Source organism: Battus philenor, unplaced genomic scaffold (genome assembly GCF_028537555.1).
Source record: "Battus philenor isolate CCGP_79_NKW_IND1 unplaced genomic scaffold, ilBatPhil1.0.hap1 SCAF_13, whole genome shotgun sequence".
NCBI classification, from domain to species: Eukaryota; Metazoa; Arthropoda; class Insecta; order Lepidoptera; family Papilionidae; genus Battus; species Battus philenor.
In genome coordinates, this window is record NW_027181675.1 from 3379460 (window position 1) to 3401566 (window position 22107).

Genomic DNA, 22107 nt, shown 5'->3' on the forward strand with positions numbered 1-22107 from the left:
CTTTCTTTCATTTGACATGTATTTAAAAAGATTTCAGTTTATGAGAAATGTTGTCAGGTGGTGGTTGTGTTTGGCGTCAGTATATTTTTAACGGTTTGTTGACAATAATCAAACAATCTCTATAATAATTGTCAAGAGATTTTGTGAACTTTTATTATTATTTGTTGTTGTGGTTAAAAAAGTGAACTAAAACTATGGCGACCCAGCCAGAAGTCGGTGTGTCCGACTTTGTCCTGCTGGATAACTTGACTACGGATAAATTTATAGAAAATTTACATCTAAGGTAAGTTTTTTCTGTAAATTTAGTTTTAAGAACGTTCCACGATGACTCCGGTTGCAATCCTCTTAATTTGCATTCTCGACAGGTGCTTGAGAATTTACGTCTTGAGTCAAATTTAAAACTTTAAACTTTCGTTCATCGTGAAGTTCATTAATATTATTTACACGTATTATTAGCTATGACTTCATATTTATTTCACCTTGTCTTTATTCACTTGAGTAAATATAAATTGGCCTTTTGCGGGTTAGTTTAAATGTGTATTCTTTTGACGAGTTTTTAATTCAGTCATCATGAAACTTAATTTATCTTTAAACATAACGAATGTAATCTTGTTTAAAAAATTAATGCATCAGTGTAAGCTTATATGCCAATAACGAACATTAAAAACTATTATAGTGAATTGGATACAGCTACAAAGGATTAAAATGTTGTTATTATTATCTATTTCTATTATAACTCTTTTCATTACATCATAAAAATAACACATGTGCAGTTTAATTTTTATTTAATGGTATTATTGTATTATAATATGTAATATTTTGCGTTTGAAAAGTTACATGTAGTAAACAAGTAGATTGTTGACGAAATTTTGGTTTTTGCAAATTTGAATAGACATTAATTAAATGGGCGAAAAATGCCCTTATTATAATTTATCATGATACTGTTGGATTTTGGAGAGTCGTCTAGCGTTTTCTCTATATGCCACAGAACGGATTGTCATGATTTTCTGTTACATGCCAGGAAAGAAAGACATGTTGACATTATCTTTTGATCATCGGGAGTAGATAGTGGCCAAAATGCCACAGGCTTATGCGCTGGTCCGATCAGGTCCGAATGTACAATACACACCAGGATACGAACCAAGGAAGGAAATATCATAAGCTTATTAATTTTTTCGCCATTGTACTGTTTTATTCTGACATTTCGGTGTCTTTACTATGATCGCCCTTCGAATAATTAAAAGTATTTTCTACTTAAAGTTTTGTTTTAAGAACAAGGTTGATTACCGGAAGTTTCTGTTGAATTTTAGTTTTTTTTTTAAACATAGTTATCATAAAATAGGGACACGTAATCAAAATCATATTTTCGTTGTCTGTTAATTTATATTTAAATAAAGATTTTACGTGTTACATGTGATTTGTTTCTACTGAAGAAATTTCATATTTAACTTTAATTTTCCTATATTAATTTAACACGTATATTTGTTTGACAACGATGATATGCCGGTTTTTATTATTCTAGACATAAGTTGTACATACAAAGCTGGCATACAAAAATTGCATGCGAGTGTTTCGGCGCAAAGAGCGGCCTACATTTCGTACAATGAAGGTCACGTACGTGACATATTCAATTTTCGTCAGCGCTGTAAATAAACACATTTTGTTAAGTTTCCTTCGTCTTCTGTTTGACTTCCGGTCTTGCAGTTAATGATTACGCTCTCCTTCTTAGTTTGTGGGTTCGATTTTTGAAAGGCAGTACACGTTGTTTTAGTTACATATTATTTCTTATTAAAGTCAAATCGAAATGGACATTTATGTCGGTTGTAAGTATGGCGGCTATAAGCTGGGCTATTATGAATTTGAAAAAGAAAAGAAAAGTATAGAATTGTAGCCATAGTAATGATACATTACAGGGTGCGTATATTTTTTTAATTGTTAGCTAGAGACACCGGCGTTAGCCACCTGAACTTTTGCTCTTTTTCGACTTGACGTTGATTTATGGGACAGTTTATGCAACGTGACTTGTATTCAAACGATGAAATAAAAAATCATAATTAAACCCATATATAGGACCAAGTCTATAGTAGATATATTTAAAAACTCTACTATTTAAAAATAATAGTACACGGGTCACGTAGTAGATTACCGTTATTATCTCTCGGAGAAACTAAATCTAGTTATATTGGTTAAACTAATATATTGCTTTTTATATAATAGCCAGATAGGAGGTACCTGAGGGGGGAGCCTTCGAGCTAAGTTAATTAAATTACAATTAGGCTAAACCCTTACCAAATTCTAGCAGCACAAGCCCGCGGGATCTGTCAATGCCAATGCGGCAAAAGTGTAAATTCAGAGCAAAAAGAATAAAATCGGATTAAATTGTCAATCGTAGACTTAGTAAATATCGTAGTTAACTTATAATAATAAAATGATGTACAGATTGATTGGTTATAGGTATAAAAGCCTGGGGGAAAGTATGACCAATTTTTCATTACAATGGTTTTAAGTTTTTTTTGCTCTTATTTTTGTCTATTAAAATGCGACAGGCCTATAAATTCTGGCAGTACAAAAGACTTTAGCGATAGATAGTAAAAAAAAAATATTTTGAATATACAGTAAACCGAATTTTGAAAACACTGTTTCGGACTTACGTTATTTATTATTTTTTAAATCCTTGATTTTTGGATAACATGTGCCATATAATAATTAAGAGCAAATGAGCTATACATTCACTCCTTTAAAGGTTATACACCTATAAACAATTACCTTGTGCTTTAATAACATTTAAAAAAAACGCATTATTTTAATCTAACGAGAATTTATCACCGAATATTTAATCTCTGACTCAGACACAATATTGATTTTGAACGAGTTCACCCACGTTATCTTGTATTTTCATATATTGATGAGCTGGTTTCCGCAACCAAGCGACATTGCGCACATTTTGCGTCGGGGTTGGCTTAAGTCTAGCCAACCTAAGTTTTCGAAGAATCCTAAACAAACCCTTGATCTCGCCGGTGAAGTCGAGAAAGCTATTCGGTAAAATGAGGTGGGTGGCCCTGTAAGATGCCACTTGCAACAAAGGCATGCCCTGCACAGAGAATTGTACGTAACTTCCAAAGTAAACAGAAGGTTGTTAAAGAGACAGACCATAACTAGTTCAGATTCCTGCCAACCCACGATGTCTAGCTACTAAATAAAGCACGGTAATAAAAATGACAATGTTCTTATTAAAGTTTTGATTACCCATTAAATTAGCCATAAATACGCCCAATGTCATGCGAAGGCGCCATTGTTATCTGTAGATGTCGAAATAATTTACATGTTTTAATTCGAATAAATATTAAATTTTTTTAAAATTGCCAGTCGAAAATATGTATAATCCGTCTAGTTTATATTGAGAAATACATTTTAACTTAAGCAGCCAGCGATAATTGAATTTAAAATACAAAAAAGACAGTTTAAAAACTTTTTCTTTTTTTAAGCATTTTATATTGTTAGTAAGTTGTTATAATAAAAATTCTAGAAACCATGTAACTAAAGAATATTCCAACCAATCCTATGTATTTGAAGGAATTACAGTTTCATCAGATTATGTATTTGAAGAAGGCTATTGTGGGGAAGAACAATTTAATTGTAATTTCTGATTATTCGATCTCATTTATTCTTCTCGTGGCATATACTCATGATTACTATGACTCAGGGGTGTCAAACATGCGACCCCCCGTCCGACATGAACATTTTTGCGGCCCAGTCTATATTTATCTAAAGTATTATTAAAAGTATTTGCGGCAAATTTCTTCCAAAATAGATATATCTTTCCTATTTTGAAAGAAATTTGCATATTTATTATAAAACACTAATATAAAAATGTTTTCGAATGAACATTATTATTTGCGGCCTACATCAATTTTAGTATTGTCTATATATCCAAAGTTAGCTTTTGTATTTGAAATTCCCGCTATATATGATGCAAAGTGTATAGTAATATGACTAAATTAATAAAATATGAAAGATATTTTTTAGAATTAGTGTTGAAAAAATCTAATCAGTTCCAGGGCTCACGGCGAATTACGACCAGGTGTTTGAATTTTTTTTTTTCATTAGAAGACACTAAAGCAAGAAAATCGATACGTTAATTCAGCTGTATTATATCGATTAAACACGAAAAATTGGTGACATATTTACATGTATATTGCCACATCACTTAATGTAACCTCTGATGTTGCAACCTTGTTGATAAAGTCTAACGTCGCGACTGACGAGGAAAAAGTGTCGAAAGGACACGGCGACACCTTGGTGGGTGACATCAGCGGATGACTGCGACTATTGTCCAGGTGCACCTATTGGCATCAACATCAGACGCATAGTACAATGTTTCTTTTTTATGCTCATTCACTGATGTTCATACCAACTTTGAATAATGTACACTTTTGTACGTTATAAGAAAAGTCAAAAGGGTACAGTTTGATAATAACACAGTCGAATTAAGCTCCCGTATGTTATCATAAAAATACGTAGTTACGAACTTTCCAAGTGCGTCTTAATCTAGTAGAAGCCCGCAACAAACACAGTCGAGCTCATTGGTACAAATGTCTTTAATAGTTTGTTCGATAAACCCCAAATATATCTATGAGGGGATATACCATAATCGCCACGTTTAGCAGACAATCGCAGTGTGGTGTTATTGTATGTAGAGAACTCTGCTACACATCTTTTGGTAACTTGTTTATGAGTAGTGGTAATCGTATATAATTAATGCACAAAGTTTGAGTTACATAATATTGTATCTACTATTACATTTCACAGCCCTCTACCGCTGAGCTACCATTGCTACATAAATTTATTACATGATAATTAAGAGGCATTACACGCGAATTTATTCTAGAAACATTCAATGTATATAAAAGAATTACTAGTTGAAAGAAAAGTATAAGGAACTTGTTTATCTAGTTCTTCACGAAATTTTTCTCTGGTCTCGATTTTAGATTGCACATTTTCTCGAAGATCTCTTTTTATTTCAAACTATAGCTACCTACTTCTATTACAAATCAATTGTGTACAAGTATTGCTACGTACTATAGCGACTAGGATTACCAATATCCAAGATTTTGTATTTTAAAACCCTGCTTGGCGTATCACGGCGTAAGTACAAGACTTTTCGTGATGTTCAGTTAAAAATGGCGGGAAAGGTTGACAGACGTGCAGTACATACGAAGTGTGAGAACTGACTAATAAGACTCCGGTTGTATATTATCTTTTGTTCTAAGCATCGTGTTTACAAATAGCAACATAATAATAAAAGCTAAATGTTTCAAACAATTGTAGTTGTACTACTACGTTATAGTTTCGTTGCTCTTGTATCGTATTTTAAGTGTATATAGAATGTACGAAGATCTTTAGGTTTAAACAAAAGTTGTAAAGTTCTTCGGCGCTTGTTTCTTGTTCGCATTGTCAATAATAATAATGTATTTTAGTACGTGCGTATTTAATGAGTTTTATTCGCTTTACAATGGAGAGGAGTTTTGTTGTGATATTGAATCATAAATGAAGAGATCCTCAAAACATTGAAGGTCACCAATGAGGTTTGAAGAATTGCTCGTCTGAAATGGCAGTGGTCACATCGCTCGTGCGATGGTTGTTGGAGCCAAAAGGTTCTCGAGTGGCGACCACGTCTCTGTAAACGTGGCGTGAATAGGGGCCCCCACTACGTAGATTGACGACATAGTAAAAGTCGTTGAAGTTGACGTCCAACGGCTGAAGAGAACAGGAAGAAAATACTTCTGTTCAACACTAGATATGTGCTTGTACTGTATTTAATACGTCTAGGCTATTTACAATGGGCGTATATCGGCTGGTTGAAAGAAGAATCATTATTCCTCTGTGGATGGATGACTTGGTCAAGTTCACTGGAAGTGGATGGATGACTTGGTCAAGTTCACCGGAAGTCGATGGATACGAGCAGCATGATACTGGTCTTCGTGACGATTTTTAGGGGAGGTCCATACCTTGTATTGGATGTCTTTGAGCTAAAACGACGAAATACACAAATAATTTATATAATGTGTCATATATCTGTAATTATAAAACTAATACATAGTTCGATTAAAAGGAACTAATTATAATAATTGTGTTATGCGATGATTATAAGAGGTTATTTATTATAAAAGAAAAACTTCATGTCGGTCAAGAACTCTCTTAAAGACCTGTTTTTTTACTAAATGTGCTATTGTAAAATTCGTTTTTGTAGACGTATGCTCTAACTTATCTACTATCGTTAAATGTATTAATTATCATCATATCTTAGGCTTCCGCAAAAAACGCCACAATGACCACTCTTGCGTTGCCTGCTTTCAGTGACTTCCTGCACACGATTGAGGAACCGTCTTGTATATATAACACATGTATTGTTTTCATATAAATACATTTCGTAACAATTTAATTCGATTTTTAAAACAATGTCATAATATTTTTTCTTTTTAATATACGAATATTAACATCTGGTCTACTTGACCACTCACTACTAGACTTGATTTTTATCGTCTAATGAGTCATGATCATCACCATGCCGTGAGATCATCGGTGAGAATAATTGTTGTCTATGGTAAACGAATTAACTTGCGTTACAAGGTCGCTTATTGTTTCCTAACTGCTTAGTAATAAGTGATTATCATTCGCCTTTGTCGCATAGGTTTTGCTATTATTAAGCAGATGTTTTTTTAATTATCACGTTAATGAACCGTGAGAATTATTTTTTGCTATTACCTTTAATGTGCCTATCTATTTATTGTTAGACAATGGGTGAAATTAACAGCATTAATAAATTTTTATAATCCGATAGTTAAGCGCCGAACTCGGAAAAGACTGTCGAAAAATTTTATGGAGAGAAAAAAAAAATTTAAAAAGAAAATAGTTAAAAACAACTCTTTCTTTCCTATACAAACCATAGAGTAAATCAAACCGCTTCATCAACATCATTTCAGCCATAGAACTACTTTTTTATGTTGGCTCCCGTTTTTCGAGGACCTCTCATTCCACCCTTATTTATGTGGGAACGGAGATTTTATTTTTGTTGTTAATTTTTTCACTCTCTACTTATATTTACTTTCTCTTCTTCCATTCCTTACTATATATATCTTGCTACTCTTTCATTTCACAATTCGTTCTCTTTTTCTCTTACACTCTAATTACCTTTCATCTATTGTAAATCACTGCAGTTAGGTTTATTTATAATTTGCTATATCACAGATTGCCATAAAACTACTGCTCGTCATTTGGTTTTAGGACTCCAATAGGACTGTATCCAATGTCTTCCGATGTCTTTAACGAGGTCAATACATCTTGTACTGTCATGTACATATTATAATGAAAATTAATTAATATATTAGTAATATTGCAGTGTACAAAATAGAATACTTATTATTGTACTAATGTTTATTATTAAGACAATAAATTATTGAATAAACTGACACTTATTTTATTTTAACTTCTATACTACATAATCTGACTAAATTCCTAGCTTACGGAAAAATTGAAAGTATGTAGAATTTCATAAAACTAAGCCGTGAATCAGCCCAGGCGCTATGAGAAGAGTGCTTCCTGCGATGTAGATATATTGACGCACTTAAGCGTCGAGCACTTGGAGACTTCCTCCCAATGAGGGCACACGTCCTGTCACTTCTTGTTACTCCTCGTAAAAGAGCATGATTTTACAACGAGTATTCATTTTTGTCTAGACTACATAGTGGTGTAGTAAGGTAAATCTGAAATAGGCATATGAAACATTTATACACATTATTTATGTAATTCGTCGTATCAGCCTATTGACACCCACTGCAGAGCATAGGCTTCCCCCCAGAGACACATATGGAGTGATATAAAATAATCTCCACGCTTGGTAGGCGGCTTGGCAGTGTGGTATTATGGTACGCAGAAGACGCTGCTGCCCATTGTCTAGAAACTTGTTTGTGAACAATGGTGATCCGATGTAATTAATGCACAAAGAGTGAATTATATAACATTAGTTTATTAGTATTCTTGAAATCGAACCAGCTACCTATGATCGCAAATTTCAGTCCTCTACCGCTGGACTACAGATATGTTTATATTAAGACCACTGTCGATAATATATGATTGTCCAAAAATATTTTTGTGGAGGAGTAAAAAAATATGTACATCACATTAAGGTTACATTTTTGTTACATTTTAGTAAGATTTACAGAAATTAATAATAAAATTTAAGTTAATTAGTATTTAAGAAAAAAGGTTCTAGAGGTGAGATCAAAGACCAGCTAGTGTATCTAGGACATTCACACAAGACCTATGAATTCTACTGCATTTTACTATTTTACTGTGTTTTTGTAGAAGATTTGCTATTCCGAATATGTATGTATGTATGTATATGTATACCATATAAATCTCATAGTTATATATCCAAAGCTACAAGCATAGGCAAAGGCGTTATTGGTAAAAATATTTTAATTTAAATATGCTATGAAAACTTGGTCTGTAATTTTTTGTTATACGAGGGCCAAACTGAAAGTTTTTAGAACTGGCAACTTAAAAGCATTATATTAAAAAAATAAGTTTAAATTTTGAAAATAGAACTCTTTACCAATAATATTGAGTATACATTTCATTCATTTGTCATTTGTTTTACGATTTGGCGGCAAATTGAAAATTGTGTGTGCACGTCAGAATGAATTTAAGCCGAGAAAATTTTCGTGCAATGATTTTTTATGACTTTCGATGTCATATAAGTCAACAAGAAAGTTATGATAGACTTCGATTGGCTTTTCACGATGAAGCCCCATCTCGTGCCACAGTTTACAACTGGTTTAATGAATTCAAACGTGGTCGAACTAATCTCACCGATGATTTGCGTGAGGGACGGCCTTCTACAGCGACGACTGAAGACAATATCAGTGTTGTGCGGCGTATGATAGAGACTGACAAAAGAGTGACCTATCAGCAGATTCGGACAAGTCTAGGCATAGGTATGAGTCAAGTGCACAAAATCCTCCATGAACATTTAGCGGTCAGGAAGCTTTGTGCCCGCTGGATACCGCATAATTTGACCGAGGCTCAAAAACTCCGCCGTGTTGATTGGTGCCGAGAAATGATCCAAAAATTTAACGGAGGTGACTCAAATGCTGTGTTCGACATACTAACGGGTGACGAAAGCTGGATTTACTGTTATGATCCGGAAACCAAAAGACAGTCTGCTCAGTGGGTGTTTCCTTCCGAAGAGTTGCCAACTAAAGTGAAGAGAGGTCGAAGTGTTGGAAAAAAGATGGTGGCCTCGTTCTTTGGAAAGACAGGTCATTACGCGACAGTTGTCTTAGAGGATCAGAAAACGGTTAATGCAGAGTGGTACACTAACAACTGTTTGCCACTTGTCTTGGAAAAAGTTCGAGAGAAACGACCTCGCAGCAGGATCCTCCTTCATCACGACAATGCCTCGTCGCACACCGCCAGGCAAACGATCGACTATTTGGCGACCTCAGACGTGGAATTACTGGGTCACCCGCCGTATAGCCCCGACCTCGCACCCTGCGATTTTTATTTATTCCCGAAAATAAAAGAAAAACTTCGAGGAAAACATTTTATGGACGCCGAAGAAGCAGTGGCTGCGTTTCAAAACGCCGTCGAAGAGACCCCTAAGGCCGAGTGGGCAAGGTGCTTTTCTCAATGGTTCCATCGAATGCAGCGATGTATTGATGTAAATGGACGCTATTTTGAAAAGTTATAATAAAACTAATAACTTGCTAGAATGCTTAGTTTTTGATTTTCTAAGAACTTTCAGTTTGACCCTCGTACATTTCCCCGTTCGTGCGACTCTAAACATTTACCGTCTAACAGGCACCGCAATGGGTCTCATTGCGTTTGGTATTCATATAAACCTCTGCTTTGGATTATTGGTAGCGATTACTGTTTTACATCAAGAGAATAATATTATATGAACACTATTTGTAATTTTTGTTTGATATTTCTGAGAGATGTTAAGCGTGATTATTGTAAAACCATACACAATTTTGAAATTGAAAATACGTAACGGACCCTTCCGTTCCGTGAACTCATGTCAGACGAAGCTGACATGAGTTCAGGGGCTAGGGCTAACAGCATTTACATCGTCAGCATTCGAAACAAGACATAACAGTTTGTGTCTTAAAGCGTAAGGTATTGCAAAAAAAAAACTATTATGAGTACACAATTTAAAAAAAAAAACTTATTAAATTTATTTCATGATCATTCTGCGGCATTACATTGGTGTTATTTGTAAAATCATACAAAGTTTCATACGCATTAACAAATTGTTTTTATCACTTATTAATAGTATAGAATTATTAATAAGATACCATAACGAATATGTTGTATATTCGCTTCGGGGAACAATCCGATCCTGAGAGGTATTCCTTCCGCATAGCGAAACGAAATTTCCTCCGCAATTCGCCTCGAACTCAATTGTCCGCGCAATTTCACCTCACCGCAACAACGAATATAGGTCTCGCTTATGTTTCAATCTCGGCGAATGTGTGTGAAGCTTTAATGTTTCGATTCCGGAATAGAATTCGCGCCTCTTTGTCGGCCGACGCTGCGGTGAAGTGACTTTTACGACGCCGGTACTTTCACAGACCGCACTATCAAATGATTTTTTTTTAATCGCATGTGAATTTGAGCTCCAGCTTTCTTTACGTACTGTTACAGTAATTTTTTTTCTTTAAATGTAATTTAAAAGATTCGATCAAGCATTTGAATGTATCGTGCCGACAAGTAAAAATTGTTGCATTCTTTTACGCTAAAACGAGGAAACCAAACCTTCGACATGTAAGTGTTGCGCCTTGGTCTTTACATTGAGCTTTTACAATACCCTGTGTACCCAGGAACTGGAACACTGTAATGGTTATGTAGTTGCAAAAATAACCGCCGTTGTCCACAGATACATTCTTATTGGGAGACATTTAAATAGATAAAACAAACCGTTATATATCAATATTAATTAAAATCAATCATCGAATGTATTGCTAATTGCAAAATCAGAGAACGGCCACAATAATTCGTTAAGACAGAACAGAGGTTCTTTTGGACAGAAAGAGTACAAAAATTGCGGAGATATTAGTAAAAAAAATTTTTTTTTTGACTGAAAACATTAGACATCGACTTTAAAGGAGCGGGTTAAGAAATAAAAGAATATCGTGTAGCATAAAGCGATACAATTAAAATTTAATCACTCTATTACTATTCTTTATGAAAGTATGTACAATAAATAAAGCATATTTTTGTGTATAATATAATCTGAAACACGTTTAGTTCATATTTCTTGTTTTCAGCTACGACATGGGGAATAATAAGCATTTTGAAAAAAAATAAAAGCCTGCGAGAGAGATTAGTCATTAAATAAATACGTAAGACTACCGTTTTTAACAACTCAAAATATAGTTGGTATCACGTTATGTACAGAAGCTAATCAGTCAGTAAATGTTTTTAAAATACTGAACTTTTAAAACTATTTATAAAAATGATTATGTCATACGCAATGTGTAATTGATTACATCACGCTACAAATATTAACAATTATCGGGCGCTCGTAAATAACGAACTGTTATTATAAAAACGTCGCTTTGTAGATAGTCAGTCACGTTGCCCGTGCACTCGGTGTTTCGCTACTTGCGATCATTGTCTCACATACAGGATGATTGGTTCTACACGTAAAAACTTTAAAAGGGTGAATATAGCTTATATTCTAGTCAATAAGCGATATATATATATATTATAGTCAACAAGCGATATATATATATATTATAGTCAACAAAAGCTTTTAAAACTTTCCACGTATTTATATAAAATGATCACTCTGAAATATGTTACAGTAATTAATTTTTTTAGTGCGATAAGACAGGCTTATAGCTTCTGGCATTACAAAATCTGCACTGACAGATGATAAACATTAATAAATTTTGTGTGTCCGAATTTAAAAAAAAAACGCTTTGTCTTATTACATTTGGTAATTTTTTATCGATGAAACCATTAATTTATTGATAAGGTGTACCATACACTAACATATTAAGAGCCAATAATTATTGACAGCGTAAACAATGACTCAAAACAGGAAAAACAATTTTAGACATAATCGATATATATATTATAGAATAATATTAAAAAGGAACTTGTGTTTGATATAACTGTACCACGGTAAATAAGTCAAAATAGTCTTTGTGCATTTTAATCTAAACTTAAGAAGAAATCAAATTAACTTAGTCTGTTATAAATGCGCTTCGTGTTATTATGTATCAAAACAAGAGTTTCTAGTCGGCCCTGAGGCTGAAAGAAATTTTCATTCAGGTTTCATAGCCTCATGAAAATTATTTTTATTATTGGCCATTATTCCCGTGGCGCAGTATATGGGGTATATATATTCATTCCTTTAAAGTTTTCACACTTATGACCTATGAATTAGAGAACGAAGGTTTTAGTTTATTTCATTCAACCGTTCATTCTTCATTTGTTTTATATATGGATTACAATTCATGTTTTATTCTTAATCGGTCACTTTTATGTTGTCAAAATAAGTATATACTAGAAGTGTTGATAGGATAGGATAGTTATTTAATGGATTCAGGCGTTACATTGCGGAAGTCCATCCTAAATAAGAAAGGACCAATATCTAGCCACCTCCGCACATGCAGTGGTTGTCGTGCATGAAAGTGCACCGCCCGCCAGCAGCCGCTCGTAAATGCGCATGCGACAGACAATGCCAACTACACAACCGCCACCTTAAATTCACTCAACACGTGTTTCACCCCTCCACGGGGCATCTTCAGGAGTTGTTACACAGATTAGTGCTACTCTCGGTCGGTACTCTCGGACTCGGTGTTTATGTGTGGAGGTGGCTAGATATTGGTCCTTTCTTATTTAGGATAGGATAGCACCTATTGGGCATAGCCGCCTCCATAGGTTTTTAACCGGTTGCAAGCTGACACCTGTATTCGACCTTAGCAAGGTTGTCTGTCCACCTTGTTCGTGGGTAGACGTCCCGCACTGCTCTTAACATTTATTAATAGATTTTAACATGTTTCAGACCTATTTGTACATCAATTTTATTTAATTTTAAATATGATATATGTTGACACTTTTGTATATTTAATTTTTATGTTTATGTTCACGTTATGAAATTTTTAAATACATTGGTCGTAATGTATAAAGCTCACGCGATTGTCTATAAGATATCAAATAATTTATGGTATTTTAAAATGTTTACTAAGTACGTTGCTATGGTTACTAATAGTAGTGTCTGTTTAAACTTATTTGACCATGTAATTTTATGTAAAAATTAAGAAAGTTATAATATCATTATACCATAATTGTAATATAATTTTTATTATTAACTAAATAATGACTTGACAATTTTTGCGCCTTTATGAAATATAAATCGCTTCTGTCGAAGAGTAATCTTTTTATTTGTATTAGTAATACAATTATTCAAATTATTATTACCATAAAAAATGTGACGAAAATAGAATCAAATTAAGCTAAGGTCAAAAGATATGTTGCGTTTTATATTGTCTAACTTGCGAACGATACTATTGGTGACATGATATAAGATGGCAAAGAGTCAGCAATCGAAATTGCACATACTACTGTGTAAATAGTTTTTTAAAAAAAGTCTCGAATTTACTTATAAATGCAAAGGAACTTTTCCGTTTTGAAGAGCGCAGAAACTATTACAACAATCGTTAACAAGATAGTCCTTGATGTCTTGCTGTCTTGATGTTTTGAATAGAAAATCACGAAGCTAGATGTGTTAATATAATTTCACCTAAGTGAATGTCCTATTATCGTAATGCAAAGGAGGTCCATCGTCGTTAAACACGAGGTGGGTCCGCAGGGACGCCGTGTGCTCCGTAACGTACCCAATTGACCTTTTCACAACGCGGCAGTTTCCGCGCTCCAGTTCACCCGTAAATGTCAAACGGATTGCAAATATGAGACGCGGGTAATGGAAGCTCTAAATGTATAACAACACGTAGTTTTTTTTTTTTTCGAAAATATGTTCGTGCCCTTATCTATTATACAGGGTTATAAGAGTAAATGTTTTAAGTTTGTACGCATAGCTCATGTCCTGCCAGTTCATGTAAATTACAGCCTATCTAAAAATGACAACATATTAAATTAATAATTGTTTATTATCTGTTCCTGTACACTTTGTAGTGTCATAAGTAAATGGCCTGGCCCATTTCAATTAATAAATGAAAAATTATTCAGAGTAATTACTTCATGGTAGGTAGATAGATGTAAAAGTTTTAAAGCCTTTTTCTAGTAAATGAACTATATATTCACGAATTCAAAGCTTTTATTTTATACCAATCATCATTTGTCTACCAGAGAATTAAATTCTTCCGTGATCTCCTTATAATATGTGTGAAGTGTTAGACATAAATTTGTAATACTCGGGACCCTGACTTTCCCCACGAGTGTGTACACTTTCTTGTTAAACCAACGGTGCCCGCTACGCCCATCATTATGTCCTCCAGAGAGCGGAGTCGTCTCCAACCGTGTTTCGCTTTGATACTCATCTATGAAGCTAAAATAATTGCATACATCTGTATAGGTATACAGAAAATATGATATTTGCTTTGGAGAGTGTACAATCCGATACATGTGATCGTCACATGTTTAACTGGTTCAGGAGTTCAATATTAAACAAAACGTCTACTCGAAAATTTTTACGACGTTTAGTGAAAAACGGAAGAGTCATGGAGATACTTCTCCAAGTTAGAGGGAATAGCAAAAGGTCCAGAAGTCATCTAGCTTTGCGTTGGACGGATTTAGTAAAATCCCTTAAAATTGCTCCTTAACATGTGCGTGTGAAATGGCATGGCTGAGGATAGATAGCACGATATGCTCAGCTCTTAGCATGGAGCTAAGAGAAGTTTAAAAATCTACGTGCCGTGTAAAGTTAAAAAGAATAAATACGCCAAGGACTGTAAATTTAATTTATTTCTTGAGGAACTATTTTTTAAATTATTGACGTTTTGTTTTCGTAATGGCGTAACAATCCAGAGTCAAGTAGAAATAAGCAAGAAGCAGGCGCCTAATTGTCTAATATTAATTACTAATAAACATATAAATAGATGAATATTATATTGACATAAATTACACGTATACATATATTATTTAATATATAAATGTAATGCTAGTAATTACGTTAACATATTCGTCAACAGTTCTCGAACATTCTTATGATAGGACATCACGATTATTTAGAATTTTGATATAAAATGCACTCTCGTCGAGTGTTAACGTAAGATTACCGTTCTTGTAGTAGTTATGTTGATTATTTGTAATCACCTGTTGAAATATTTGCCTTTAAATATTGCTGGCAGTTACAACGCCAATGTAATGCAATCTTCCGGTGATAGCCAGCTATGTCCTTGCCTTTGCCACTTGTTTATATTAAAAAAAACTACGATATTGTTATTCCTTATCTGTGGCATTGTGTTATAATTGTTTTAAGTTCAAAATCGAGAGTTCTGATTGTTTCAAGCAACAATAAATTTTAAATGTTGTATTTATATTTCGACATGTATTGTTTCAGTGATATTTTTGATTTATTTATATTTCAATTTGTTTATCGGAATACTTACGTTGAACGTTATGTTGTATACGTATAGATAACAAATTTAATTAATATAAATGAAATTAAAATAGTGTTCATTTATTATAATGTAATTCGTTAGTCAATAACCTTACCAAAAATGTGTATTAAATTATATATTTAATATAAAGTATGATAATGGCCAATTACCAGACACTTTTCCATTATTTTTGTAATTAAAAATTTCTCAAATCTAACAAAAATTCTGTATGCTTTGTCAATATTTTTTTACACAGTAATTAATTCATTTGTGATAGATAAATACGATCCGATGTAGCCGTTAAACGACAACATAAATTTGCTGCGCGTGAACATTAAAACGCGCCGAGTTCAAAACGAACACGAACGAACGAACGAATGATACGAAAAGTTTCACGTGTCATTTATTTTTTTAATTTCTGCACAATTTTAAATAAAATTGATGTATGTTTTCTAAGGTAAATGTGATGTTTTAAACTGTTTATGTATGTTGTTTATATATTATTGTCATATAAATATTACCGTTTGTGTTAGTAGTTATATAGGAACATGAACACTGTTTATCGCGAATCGATAAGATCAGATAAGAACACAGAGATATTAAACGACTAGAGAACTTGTTATCATTATTGCAAGGGCGTCTTCTTCCCGGTTTTATAATCGAGCTTTAGAGATAGCACACGCTATTAATGTTAAAGAGAATGGAAAATTTAATATAGTTTCTTAATCTGCATACAGGATCGTTGAATATAGATGTAAAATCCTTAAAGGATCGAATCTATAGCTCATTTGCCGTTAATTAATGTAAGGTACAACCTATTCAATAATAAATGGTTTAAGATAATAAATAACGTAACGGTGAGAAAAATTGATTATAAAATTCGGATTACTACATATTTGAATTAATTATTGTTTACATAAGATATTTACTTGTCGCATTTCAATTAGAAAATATGAGTTAATGTAACATATTTAAGTGTGTTCAATTTATACTGATTGATAGAAAATAGGTACAGTACCCGGCGAAAAAATATTTCACATCGACCTTTGGAAAGAGACAATCGGCTATAACTATAACTATCTCTGTCCCACACTATCTATGTGACGTTTTGTCAGTCGTTGTATTTCGTGCGACAGAGATAACGCTCTACGAAGCCGAAATTAGGCGATTGTCTCTTTTCAAAGGGCGATGTGTAATATTAATCGCCGGGTACATGTATAGCAGCTTTAAAACTTTTTGCTGACAAGTGAGTTATAAATTAGCTATTTTAAAGCGTTTACTTACATCATCCTGTATATAACATACAACAATGTATGTAGGAACAATATTAAAATAAGTTAAACAAATAACGTAATGATAAATCTTATTACGGTAGCTTCCATTAGCCCGTTAAATATTTGATTACTAAAATTACCGCAAACCGTTCGCGGCGATTATCGTAGCGTCTATTTGTTTCGGGCAAACGTTTTAATTTGTAAGCACTATTGTGTAATTATTGTTTAATTTTAATTCCTTGATTTACAAATAGTTTAACCTTTCGTTGGCTGTTCCCCTCAGGGCCAGCACTAAACATCAATTTATTTATTTTTATATTATTATTTATTGTCCTATGGTCTGTAGTATTTGCAGAGCGATCGATTTTAAACTGTATTTATAATATATTTGGTTATAATATATCTGACTTGTAGGCACCTGGGCGCTGCAAGCAGATATGTCCATAGGCAGTTGATTGGTTAATATATGTAATTTAAAAATCACACGGAATAGGATTGAGGAAGCGGTCGTACGAAATGTAATATTAAAGATTCTAATGATTTCAAAAATAATATTCATAATGTTCATAACTTCATCATACGTTTTAAATAGATTTAAGGTAGTAAATAGTTTGACTTTGTAATAGCGTTTACATGCAAAACACGTCAGAAATAAACTACAGAAATAATAAACGTAATTGTAAAAATAAAGGCACGGACGCTTATGTCTATGTATATAGATCCTGATAATAAAAAATAAATTGCATATTTTTTGGTCATAGTGAGATACGTTGAGATGACCAGTCTATGGCCTCCGCACAAAACCAGGTTCATTTAAAGACTGAATGAAATACGAAGTTATATGCAAACAAAATAAAAACATTGGCATTTAAAAATACTGTTTATATCGTGCCTTACAAATGATGCATTATCCAATCAAGTATATTTTAAAATTAATTATAATGGTTGTTACAATAGATACTTATATATATCAACGATAAGCATTTAGCGTATATGATATAACATGCTAATTTCTGACAGATTTTTTTTGTTATTGCAAGCCGCCTTATGATTGACCGGGTCATCTCTTAAATCGCAAAGACCGGTAAAATTTGTTTGTAATTCTTAATTTTCTAGTACATATGTTCCATATTTTTGAAATCTAAAGTAAATGCCCCGTTTTTGGGCCCCCTCGTTTAGTCCCTGTCATGGGTGGACAGTGTATTTACGTTATAATATTCCAAATAATTTTAATTAATTTCCATACTCATCTTTCGTCCTTCTCTATGTCTTTCATTTCTTTCCAAACTTACCGTCCTTACATCACTTTCTTCGCCTTCCGTCCAGGTTTCTACAATTTACGTTTGATATTTTTATCATTTGTTTAACAATTTATTTATTCTTAATTCCTGTTTATTTTCTTACTGTCTATATCGCAATTAACATATTTAATATCACAACTATTTTGTTATTCTTTTTTGTTTTATTATTTTCTTTCTTTTGATGTATAACGTTAAGAACGCACTCAAAAAACAAGTGAACCCATTTTCAGTTATCTTGTCTTCTCCGATGTCGAGAAGTGGGTCATGTGTTAGGCTAATGAATGTTTAAGTGCCGGACGCAGACGAGTTAAGTCGCCATCATTCTTGGCACGTATCAAGGACTAGGGAATATCCTTTATTTTTTATATAAATGTCGGTATTTCCGTCAAAGGGCGTTCTAAGTAAAAATTTGTTTTATAAATAATAGACACCGTCTTCAGACGACTTTGTTAAGGTTGAAAGAGCCTGAATGCAGGCCGCTTTTAACCGGACAAATTAAAGGAACTAAAATAATATAAATGAAAATAGGATATACAGTCGGTTTAGAATCCGAGGAAATAGAAAGTAAGATAGCAAGGCTTAAGTGCCTAAAATTAATTTACGTAAAAGACACTGAAAAAGGGGCTTGCATTAAAACATAGGGTAAAATGTGAGTGTAAATATTACAAATATAGAAAAATTAATTAAATTTATAAAAATAATTAATTGTAAGTATATATTATATATTAATTAAAAACTGTGATATGAGCATGCAGATAAGGGGATGAAGGCGAAGCATGGAAGAAGATATGTAAGTGAGGAAAAGTAGATTTTATGAGCAAAAGAAAATGTGAAGTGGATTAAAAATAATAAATTTAAAAACTTATTTACCGGAATTTGTAATGTTCCCTGTCTCAAACACGGCAGGAAGGAACGAGAGATGTGACTTCATTCATATTTAATTTTACCAATTTTCGCAATCGAATGTCGAATATCGATCCCGAATTGTAAACTAAGAATGACTTACGATAACATGTTTAGTTTCTAATGCCTCACACCATAGTAACAGTCGAGACTGTCCATTAGCGCTGCGTAATCGTGGTAGGCTTAATTAATCAGGTCGTCGACCAGCTGTTGTAATGACGGACTCGATGTCAACCGTCTAAGAGTCCAGTTTCGGGGTGCGAAGAAATTCACTTTGCTATGGTGACCACATTGTCCAGTTTATTTTCTTGGTATATGACAAATACTCTGATTCTTATACTTTATAACATATCTATTTATTGCATTGTATATTGCGTGTTTTAACTATTAACGGTTCGGACACGTTTTCACTTAATAAAGTTAAGATTTGTATTATAGATAAATTGTAGTTTACTAAATCTAATTTACTCTATTTTAAATTTTAACAAAAACGGGGTTGTTTTCTATACGACATAGCACGGTTACGGCGTAAGAAATTAGATTAAAGGTAAATAAATAATACAAAATATATCATTGGTACATACAAATTATTACGTTTATAATTACGTTATTCAAAACAATGATTGAATTTTTTTCACAATTTGTACACTATAAAATATGTAAATAAATCAATTGTTAAAATTGATTTATAGACAGGTATTTTAAAAGCAACGTTATATATATGTTCTTCTTTCCAGTTAATAGGCGCCCCCTGTAAAGCATAGCTGGCTCCCATCCAGCGACTTTTCGGCAATCTTAACCATGTCGTCGGGACCTACCAGCACGTGGTCGTCATTCGAGAACCTTCGTTTTTATGAGTGATGTCAGATTTAAAATTACGTCATAACGTAATATTAATTGAAACTTATTGAATGATAATAACGCAGGCCGAGGCCGTTTGTGGCGCGGAAGTAAACATGAATCATTGAAAACGTGTAGATTTTGTTTTGACACTCAACAATGTTATTTACTAGTTAACATTCAGTGTTATGACGTTATAAGGATGAAATAGTTCTGAAAAGGATTATTAGAGTTATTTACAGTAACCTAGCTCAAGGGCTCCCTCGGAAATAAAAACTCTTGTGACGGGATACCTAAGTATGCAGCCAGAGTTTTCATTTGAGATATTTTACCAGGTTGTTGGCCGCCAATATATCAGGTCATTTAAGCGAATACTTCATAGATCGATTGGGTACAAATGTCGCTTTAAACGACCCTCGGTACGGATTGTCCCTTTTATAAGAATGTTGCCCATTGTAAAGTGCTCAAAGAATCGAAACTCGGAAGTAAAGGTTGCTGTTATTAAGTACCTTGTAGGCTGTTTTACAAATAACTTAAGCACTTGTAATAAATATTGTTTTAATGTGACATATGTTACGATAATTTAAACATTTGGTTAATAGCTATACAACATGTTTCATAATACGTCTAGTGTCGTCCCATGGGATTAATTATTAAGTACATTTGTTATTACAATTATAATTGTAAAGTGTTGTATGTTGTAGTACATTAAATGTAATTGAATTCCTTTGCCAATTATTTAAAGCAAAGTAATGAATACAATAGAAAAGTTTGTTTTGTTTACTATAGATCCATTGTTTAGTAGGCCCACGGACTGTTACAATACCATTGCAGTTTTTTAACAAAGAGCTATCTGCCTTTGAATATTTTGAAATTTTGGCTACTATAGAAGACGATGGTACCTGACTCTAAAAATATTGTCGACTGTGATCGCTAAAATAAAAGATTTTATAGGTGTGAAACTAAAAGTCAGCAAATCGCAAGAAATAACGTGGTTACTTTAAAATATGTTAGTTTTTTTTTCCTTTGTAATGAATGTACACACAATTTATTCTTTGTAATGGAATGCGACAGGTCAATAAATTCTAGCAGTACAAAGTCTTCAGGGATAGATGTAAACAGTAACTAATTTTAAAACAAGAAAAGGACAAATATTTAGCCACTTCCGCATATGCAGCGGTAGTCGTGCAACAAACGCACCGCCCGCCTGCCCGCTGATAAATGCGTATGCGGCAAAAAATGCGAATCATACAACCGCCACCGCCAAACTACTCAACACGTGTTTCACCCCCAACGGGGCACCCTCAGGAGTTATGTTACACCGATCAGTGCCAAACACAGAGTCACAGAGCACTGATCGGTTTCTTTCTTAGGATGGACTTCCGCAAGGGGATGCCTAATTCCATTAAATATAATTTTTAAATATATTACGAAATTTTTATAACGTCTTTTCGGATTTACATTATTCATTATTTCTCAAACCGTTGATTTTTGGATAAGATAGATCATATATCAATTGACATCAAATGAGCTATACATTTGTCATAGTTGTTTTAAAACCATAGACGTCCACTGTACGGTATAGACCGCCACAAATATCTACGGGAGTTATTCTATAATCACCACGTTTGACAGACGAGTTGGCGATCCCAGTGTGATGTTATGGTACTCAGATGACGCTGCTGACAATTCTCTTGAAACTTGTTTGTGTGCAGTGGAATAGTGTGAATTATATAAGATTGTATACCGAGAATCGAATCGGCAATCTACGATCGCAAATCTCAGTCCTCTACCACTGATCGACCTCTATCACCTCACGTTCGCTTTACGTTCAGCTTTTGGTTTTTACACCTATAACCGTTTATATTTAATATCAAAAACTTTTTTCACCTAGCAAATGAGTTTTTTATGAATAACGAAATATTAGGGCATCACAGTGGACTTCGATTCGCCTGATGATGCAATTCATTGATGATACGGCGGCAGAGGGTGCAAATAAACTAGTGAATCATATCACCGCTCTGACGCAACTACCGCCCCAGATTGTTCAGTTTATTTCTCCTGCGACGACCTTGCCTCTCTGTCTTTTATAACTTTATTTATAAACTCGCCTATACACTTACTGTAACAGAAAGTTTTTTTTATCTTTAATCA

At 33.5% G+C, this 22107-nt stretch overlaps 1 protein-coding gene across 1 annotated transcript in view; it reads left to right on the plus strand.

Annotated features, from left to right (window-relative positions):
• Positions 1-55: 55 nt before the first annotated feature.
• Myo31DF (Unconventional myosin ID) overlaps positions 56-22107 on the plus strand; it is a 72114-nt gene continuing 50062 nt past the window's right edge. Inside the window, exon 1 of the mRNA XM_068777094.1 lies at positions 56-283. Coding sequence (XP_068633195.1) covers positions 195-283 — 89 coding nt within the window. The 5' untranslated portion in view covers positions 56-194. The remainder of the gene's footprint in view (positions 284-22107) is intronic.